Source organism: Sparus aurata, chromosome 11 (genome assembly GCF_900880675.1).
Source record: "Sparus aurata chromosome 11, fSpaAur1.1, whole genome shotgun sequence".
Lineage (NCBI taxonomy): Eukaryota > Metazoa > Chordata > Actinopteri > Spariformes > Sparidae > Sparus > Sparus aurata.
In genome coordinates, this window is record NC_044197.1 from 23,331,808 (window position 1) to 23,340,806 (window position 8,999).

Sequence of the window (8,999 nt, forward strand, 5' to 3'; positions counted from 1 at the left end):
TGCAAAGGTAACTGAACAGCACGTCATGTAAAAGTAAATCAAAGACTATTCAGCTTAAAGGTGGAATCAGTAGGATTTGTCAGAGATGTTTGTGAAAGTAGCACAAAGATATTCAATTGTTGAGTTTCATTCCCAGTACATCAAATATTTGGGTTTGGTAAAGAATCTCGAGCAACAACATGGTGAGAAAATAAGAAAAATCCAGGCAGATACACGTTAGTGTCTAACATGCCTTTTCCCCCCATTTGAGTCTCCCTCCCTCTGTTTCCATCTCATTACATCTTATTTGATGTTTCTTCGCATCAAAGTCTTGTGATGTTAGGAGGGGGGCATCCAATGACGCAAAATAAAAAGATTCAATAATCCTTCTCAAATGCATTCAAACTGAAGTAACGAGCCTGTTTTAAAAAAAATGTAAGGTGTAGAAAGTATATTTGTCTTAAAAATGTTGGGAATAAAAGTAAATCATGATGAGAAAAATGAATATTCAAGGAAATTATGTATTTGTACTTTGTTAATTTCCACCCCGACAAAATGTTAGCAAGTTGATCTATTCTGTGTGAAGAGGATCTATATGTGAGATGCGTCTTCCACTTTTGCTCGACTTAAATGTGTGGAGCGTTTCCTGAACCTTCACTGAGAGCTTCCGTGACACACAAGCAGCACACTGGTCACAGCCTCCGTCACTGCTATGCAGCACTCGTAGTACACAGGCAGCACTCACAGCCAGTGTACACCCAGTGAAGTCAATCAGCTGTGTAGAGAGCTGTACTGATATTTCGGCGTACTTGTGGCTCTATACTTTCTATGAGCACAGTGTAGATTAGACAGAGAAATGCACTGAAAATGAACTAGAAATTCAATGAGCGACTTAAAGGTGGCTGTCTGACAGTGAGGAAGTTTTAAAGGCCTGTCAAGTTTCTCTCGATTGTCTATCAGGGTCTGTCAGGTCAGAGTCTTTATTAACTTTTGTTTAAAAATCAAATCAACTCTATGAAGACGTTAATCTATGTAGCTGTTGGTGCAGCATTATGACAACTCTGTATCACTGGACTGAACACTGAGACAATCCTGTGAACGTCAGCAACCTTTAGGGGACTTCGATGATGTTTTACTGTCAGGACTTTAACAATAAGTCCAAAACCAGGAAGAATTTGAACTCAGAGCAGCAGCTGTGAGGTCCAACTGAACACATGCAGATAAATACCGCATTTCCTCCACAGTCTATAAATCTGCTCTTGCCCAGTGCTGCTGTTTTGTTTTTGTTTTTTTATCTCTTGCTTAAACAAATGTGTTGAAGACATAAATGAGACTAAGTAGTGACAAGGAGCAACACCAGCTCTGCAACAAGAGGAAACAGAATGTATGTGGTCACCAACATTAGCAGGAAATGCAGCGTTTTTTCAAAGTTATTTTGGAAGGCTATTTCAAAGTGTTATAATCATATATGTATCATTTCCCTTTTCTAATCCTATTTGAATTCATTCTTTAGCCCCACCAGTCACTCCATCTCTACTGTGTGAGTATCAGTCTTACGTTATCATGAACCAACTGAGATTTTAAGAAGTCATCTCATCAGGTTGTTTATAAAAGAGATTTCATTGTTCTGTGGATTTTGTTTGCAGGTTCTTACACTGTTACACCCATCAAGTTTGGCCTCCAGATTGACATCACAGGCTCTCCCTCTGGCTTCTACACCATAAAGATGAATGAAGAGGGGCAACATGAGACTGGAAAGACAGTCAACGTTGACTTCGGTCAAACGTCATCACATGACATCAAACACCTGAAGCCCTGTACTGAATATGAGCATTATGTGACATTTAATGATGGCACTGATGGACCAACACTCTGCAGCAGCAGTGAACATACAACAAGAACATTTAACATGAGTAAGTAAAAATAATTCATACTGTTGAACTGCAACTTACTTTTACTTTAAGAAGTGAACCTGTGTGTGACACTGACCATCTGTGCATCACTTGTCTGTTGCAGGTCAAAGTGACATTAAAGACGTCAGCAGCACTTCATCATGCATCCCTGGATCTGTTTGTTACTGGAGTGAATGGGACATCAGCTCCTCCATGTCAACATCAGATCGTATTCCGGCTCAGTCGTGCACAAGTGACAGTAAAATATCCTGCATCAAACCTGGTTTCAATGATATTTGCTCAGATTTGACTACAACCTTCACTTCAGGAAACTGTTCTCCCTTCAGATTCACCAAAAACATCCCTGTTGGTATGTAGCTCAGAGTCCTCCTGTATTTCTGCATGTGGTGGAGACATTACTCCATCATGTTTTAATGTATGTGCTGTTTTCCATCTTCTACAGGTTTCTTAATTCCAAGTGAGATACATCCATCAGTTCAACGTAAACTTCCTGCAGAGATAGACACAACATTACCTTCAAAGTGTCATCTCACCACTGATTACACCTGTCAGGGTAAGTGGAAAGACAAGAAGTACAGAGACTATGTCTGTCACCAACACTGTGAATGGATTTACATGAAAATCTTTAAAGGCAGTATGCACCGTAACATCACTCTGTAAAAAAAGACAAAAACAACAGATATGGTGATACAAAATCAGTTTTATTTAAAAACTTTTGGGGTAAGAGGAAGTTGAGGTATTGTGATTCTGAACAGGTGATTTATTTATTTGCTGTCCACATCTGAATCTAATCTGACTCCAAAGTGTAACTGCTCACAGGCGCTGTGTGGAAGCAGTTGTTGAATAAATGTTGGAATTCTTCTTTCTCCTCAGAAAATGGACAGATCAAGGAATTCTCTGAGCTGGAGCCCTTCACAAACTACAGCTGTATCGGTCACATTAAGGACATCAACAACGACATCATAATAAACACAATTGATATCCCCGTCAGGATTAACTGTGGTAGGTTGAGATTCACTTCACCTCAGTGCTATGAGAAGAACAATCAACTTGTATCCTCAGATATCTATGGACAAAACACCAGATACTACTGTTACAGATTTATAATGTGTCCTAACAGATCTTCAAATAATCAAAAAGGAGCCAAGTGTAACCGACACCTCCATCCATTTGAGTTGGACCACGAACAGTACCAACTGTCAAGATGTTCTTCCAACACTTTCAAAGCTTTCTTATGACTGCAGCTGCTCACCTGCTCAAAACAAACCTAAGTGTAAGTAAGATTATTTAGACCAACTTTATAATTTTTCATTCATTTCACAGGAATGCATCTGTAACCCTCTTCTCTTGTCTGGTAGCGTATTCCAGTCTCCTCTGGCTGTGGATAAATAGCGGGCTACACTTCTCGTTTTCAGTATTCTTTTAACCTGTTAGTGAACGCCCCCATTTTAAGGTTCTTTTTCCAAAGCGACATACCGAAATGAAAAGCATGACAGCTCACACATAGTTTGAGACTCAGGGATGCTTGGTACCATTGGAAAGGTAACGCTCTCAAGTTTTTTCTAGAAGTGTAAGTGTGATTCTATGACATACTGACACAGAGTTACAGAGGTTGGAACACAGGTTTTGGTTTCCATCCAATTCAAATGTCAATAAACTGATAAGGGTTCAGGTATGTCTATGGACACAGCAATTATGCAATAGCCACAGGTCTCAGCTTGCTACACTCAAAATTTGAAGTCAAAAGACTAAAAAATCGATTTAAAAAAAAACAAAACTCTAAAGGCATGTCTGTGCGTTTTGCTTGGGTCCTTTTTTGAGACTCCAAAAGGGACTTTTGGTTTCCAAGAGCGCCTACTGAGATTCAAAGGCTTATAATTTGAGAACCCCTTTACCTAGAAACATAATCTTGGTCTCAAATGAAAGCTAAGACCCTGGGGTTTCTTGCTTGTTCGACACTTGTAGCTAGTTTGGGCTAAAATGACATGGATATTCCCATTTTATGGACTCTTGGCGAACTATGAAAAAACAAATTGTGGCATGATGTTGTAGCTGTGGAAAAAGGGAACACTCCGAAGGTATGCAGGCATTCTTGCTTCTTGCGGTAGAGGGCTCTTTCTAATGTTGTGTCATGGTGAGTTTAGAAGGCTATTACATGGTCTGGAAATAACTTTTTTACTTTGTGTTTGGACTTAAAATAATCACGACAGTCTCAGCTTTCCAACAGTGTGTGGCATGAGTATATACTGTTAAGATCTGATGCTTAAAACTATTAGCAAAGTTTTTACTAAGTTTTGGAGCGCCCCCTCTTAGTGAAGGGTGTTCCTATGTTGGAACGGTAATCCGTAACAGGTTAATGATCACCATAACGGTAGAACAGTACAATTTCTCTGACCTCACATGTCGGGGTTCACAACACAACAACTACCTCAATCCGCATGGCGGACCACTACGTCACACACATACCTGTACCCACCAAAACAAAAGCATGAACCAACCAATCAATCCAAACACTGTACATGAAAACACACAAATTAAAGTGCTGCAAATGACAATGAAACATATAATGTAACAGTAACAAAATAATAATGCATATATATATATATATATATATATAACTTAAGTAATACAAATAATATACATAATAAACATATATAAGATATAATAACATATAAAAATGACCCAAAATATAGTGTACAGTAATTATGTTGACACATCTTTGAAAGTCCTTGGAGATTATTTTAGTGAGCATTTTACCTAAATAGTGAAATATAGTGTGGACATTAGAATCCTCCATGGACCTTCAGTAAAGTGCTCCATGCTTTAGTGTCCTGAGTGACAGCAGGTGTAAAGAACCTGCAGCAGGTAAACAAGTTATGACATCACATGAACTATGGCACAGAAATAACATGTCAGAGATTAATATCTTTGATTCTATATGAAGGAACGAGGTCAGACAAAAATATTTTCAGCTTAAAGTTGCTGCACAGTTAAAGATGAGCTGGAAACACGACTGATTATATATATTTAGCCTCAGTTTTCACATGTTGATCGACTGATTGATCGGTCAGTCAGTCGTTTGATTGATTGACTGACTGACTGTTTTGTTGACTCCATTTTCTAGTCACTTAATAGGTAACTTGACCGACAAAACAGTCTGCTGTATGTTTTCTTAATTGTTTGTTTCATTTTTATTCAATCAAACACTAAACCAGATAATAAAACTGTGTTACAGTGGTAGTTTTCAAAGATCCACCAGGAGGAACATGTGATATTAAAGGACTGCAACCGTACACCAACTACACCTGTAGAGTCCAACCCAAATACAACAACAACCCCGAGGGAACATCAGCTGAAGTTACACTGAAAACTGAGGCTGGAAGTAAGTGTGAAAATAAAATCTTTAGAGGAGATTACAGCAACACATGTCTCATACAAACGGACTATTCTGACTGTTTATTCATTCATCTTTTGTGTTTCACAGTGTTGAGGTTTTTATTTTTGCCACTGTTTGTTTGTCCGAGGTGCTGCAGCGCAGAGAGTCTTGTGTCTTGAGAGAGTCGTTCAGAGTATTACAATATTTTTCAGGGTTAAATTGTAATCAGTTACAGTGAACATTGTTTGTGGCAATTCAGTTATCTTTTTTAATGATATTAAACAGTTCATTTTCAGCGCAAAATGATTAAATTTATTCCCTTGCACATTTTGTATTTGTATCATTACTGACAACCAGCACTATCAACCTGGCAAAACACTTAAAGTCCGTGTAAAGTGGCAAAAAAAATTGTGTTATGAGTTTGTCACACCAAAGAAACATGTATCATTGACCACTGAGCCAAATTTGAAAGATTAAAAAAATTGTTAAGTATATAAAATTAGGTCTCTAAATCATGGAAAAACAAGCACTTCTTTCTGCTGTGAAACGCTGGGGGCGTGTCAGTTAGAGGCGCTGGAACCACGCCCATGCGGCGGGGGCTACACGTCATGTTAATGACGTCGGTGTCTCCCCAGGTGTTCCCCAGGTGTTCCCCAGGTGTTCCCCAGGTGTTCCCCTTGTCTATCTAAACCCGCGGACAGTTTATAATCATATAGATGCTGTTATAACGTGTATTGATTGAGATCCTGACCCACTAAACATCCTGGAGAGTGACGGAGTAAAGTTTTTCGCGCTAAATTACATAATTATACATAATCACCATCAGTAAACAGGACGCTGTCTGACTCTGTCACTCGCGGGGACTGAGGCTGTTTTCTGGGGGACAGTTTCCTTAAGTCTTGGTCAGGAGGGCTGGCGGTCGCAGTGATTTATTTTCGTCAAACACTCGGTGAGTTAAACACTCTTGTGACAAGCGTGACAGACGCTGTTTTGTGAGCAGAAATGTGAGGAAGAGTCGGGAGGACAGGGAGGGGACGGACAGGAGGACAGACGCTTCTCCACATACAGCTGTGGGATTTGTTTTCCTCATATAAGTTATAGTTACTACGTTACTTTTGTTCGGTCATGTAACGTTGCTTTGTGGGACATTTCTCTGTAGTGAGTGAAGGACCTGTGCAGTTAGACTGTCAGACCGACACGCCCTCGCTCCGCGCCTCCGGATTATCCGTTCACACTGGGACGGCTCACCAATAATGCGGCCCTGATACTACCTCCACATACCGCCGGTGGGACCCGCCGTCAGCGGGACGGAGGGCCGGCTGCGGCGCGGCCACATCATGCCGGTGGGACCCGCCGTTAGCGGGACGGAGGGCATGCTGCGGCGCGGCGGCCACATCATGCCGGTGGGACCCGCCGTTAGCGGGACGGCGCGGCCACATCATGCCGGTGGGACCCGCCGTCAGCAGGACGGAGAGTGTCAGCGGCGGTCAGCAGCGGTCACATCTCCTCGTTGGCGGAGGAGAGGATGCAAGCCGGGACGGAGTTGACCAGCGTCAATGGACTCCCCCGTTTCCTTACGTTTCATCCGAAGGAAACTTAAATAAGCTAACAGCGCAGTCACCCTGCACACTGTGGCATCCAGGAAAGATGCAGAGAGATGTGGAGGAGACATGGCTGGTTAGCTGACTGGTTGGCTGGTTAGCTAGCTGCAAACTATTGAACGTATTTATACCACTTCCGCAGCAGGGCGGGGTTTATGCAAATCAAATGGCCGCGTTACGTAACGCGGCCATTTGATTTGCATGATTTCTGACCCGCCCATTAAATCCTGAACACAGAAATGTTGAAAAACTGTTTGTGAGCCTAGCTCCAAAATTAAATTCTACATGGCCGAATGGCTTTTACATGTTTTAAGTAAACACATTTATGACCCGTTTAATGTGTTTAGAAGAAAATGGCTGATTTTGGTTTACACGGACTTTAAGAGTGATTATGCTTCTGTTCAAATAAAACTGTAATATCACTGTGAGTTAACACACAGCGTTGTACCTGAGGGTAAATGTGTTTTTTTTTCTCTCTTACAGTACCAGATGCTGTTTCTGACCTGTCACTGTATAGTTGGGAGAATGACGTGATTCAAGTATACTGTGAATATAAAGGACGTTTGAATGGACCTGATGAGAAATTCATTGCACGTCTTTATGCTAGTGATGACCCTCAGAAGCTGCTTAAAGAAGAAACAGAAAAGAAATGTCGTTTTAAATTCAGAGATCTGAGCTATTCTACCACCTACAGAGTGGAGGTTTGTATAATCCACATTTTTGGACACACAAAATGATCCCATCTTTATTCCTCATCTGTCTTCAAACGCTTTTATCGCTGATAACCAGAGTTTCTCTCTTTCCAGGTGATTGTTTTCAATGGAGAATATGAGAGCAACCCTTTCATAGAGCATGATGACACAATCTGTACGTGCACTTTCACTTCACATGTTTTGATCTGACTTACAGTGCACACAACAATTTATGTAAATTGTATTTTAAATATAACCACCACCACTTTTTTATTCTTCTCTTATAACCATCATTTTACAGACACTAGGAACAGACTTGTCTTTATTGTTCGGCTCAGCCTCTTCACCATTGGCATCGTCATCATGATCACAGTTGCGGTCGTCTACCCGATCTTTGCTGTGAAGCGCAGAAAGTCCAGAGAGTAAAGATCATTTGAATCCAATTTCCTACTCCAGTTTGACTGTCCTATTGTTTTGGGCTTATTTCACAGAAATGAGTTTTAATTTCCTGTACACCATCATAATTTTGTGTTGCCAAGCTGTATTCACTTCACTTTTTTTCTCCACAGTGAAGTGATTGTAGATGTGAGGCTTCAATCAACAGCAGGTAAGTAAACTTCAGTTTTATTGTATTTTTTTCTACAATCGTCACATTCAGCAGCTTCAAACGATGTATGATATTTATGCTATTAGGTTATTAGATTACGTTATCAATTAAGAATACAATTAAAGTATTTCCCACTCTACAATGACTGCAGTGCTAAAACCTTTGAATGGTGTTACAAAAGTATTTTTATTATAACCGTATTTCCGTTTTGTTTGTTGTAGTTTATGTGAATGAAGAGCCTCCTGGATTGAGAAGACGGGCCTGATGAAGCTGCCTGCCGTCCAATCACTGAATCTTTCTGCTAAATGTTCAGCATGCTGCAGGTCTCATTGCCATTTTATACTTTTAATTAAATTTCTGCTGTTGTGTTGTTGTAAGTTACTATTATGTTTCCCCACTTTTACAGTTTCGATGCACAACAGTAGAAAAAAAAATACCTAAAAAAATATATACACAAATACAATCAACTCCCTCCCTAACATTTTTCATTGGAGCCAGGTTTACAAATAAAATTAAAGCCTTATCAAAGCCACTTCTCACATCAACTATTATTTACAAAAAAATGGGTAGTGATATGCAAACTCAGGCTAAAAAGCACTGACACAGTTAAGGTTTGGGGTTGACATAAAACAATTCTATAGTTTAATTAATGTGTTTTGTTTCGTTTGCACAAAAATTCATGATCAGGATACTAGCAAGTGCATTATATCCTGACTGATAATTACCAGAGATACCAAACTCGCACAAACCACAAAAGGACCTTGTTACAGAAAAACAGATTCAGATTCCAGCTAAGGTTCCCTCGGAGATGAGCCTAGCTAAAAAGTGATA

The 8,999-nt window shown here is 40.1% G+C and overlaps 1 protein-coding gene across 1 annotated transcript; it reads left to right on the plus strand.

The window, feature by feature from the left end:
- The first annotated feature begins 1,565 nt into the window (after positions 1-1,565).
- Positions 1,566-8,502, plus strand: LOC115591231 (receptor-type tyrosine-protein phosphatase C-like). Its single transcript, XM_030433037.1, has 11 exons — positions 1,566-1,892; positions 1,996-2,241; positions 2,335-2,445; positions 2,766-2,894; positions 3,013-3,165; positions 5,128-5,274; positions 7,353-7,570; positions 7,676-7,736; positions 7,863-7,983; positions 8,131-8,168; positions 8,390-8,502. Exons 1-11 carry the CDS (start codon positions 1,706-1,708, stop codon positions 8,431-8,433), a joined length of 1,455 nt encoding a protein of 484 aa, XP_030288897.1. The 5' UTR covers positions 1,566-1,705; the 3' UTR covers positions 8,434-8,502.
- Positions 8,503-8,999: the final 497 nt, after the last annotated feature.

Bases quoted from the DNA above. Each gene is read 5' to 3' on its own strand.
- LOC115591231 (XM_030433037.1), top strand. From the start codon at position 1,706: ATGAATGAAGAGGGGCAACATGAGACTGGAAAGACAGTCAACGTTGAC. The intron at 7,571-7,675 runs GTTTGTATAATC...CTCTCTTTCCAG, and splicing joins CTACCACCTACAGAGTGGAG to GTGATTGTTTTCAATGGAGA. The intron at 7,737-7,862 runs GTACGTGCACTT...ATCATTTTACAG, and splicing joins AGAGCATGATGACACAATCT to ACACTAGGAACAGACTTGTC.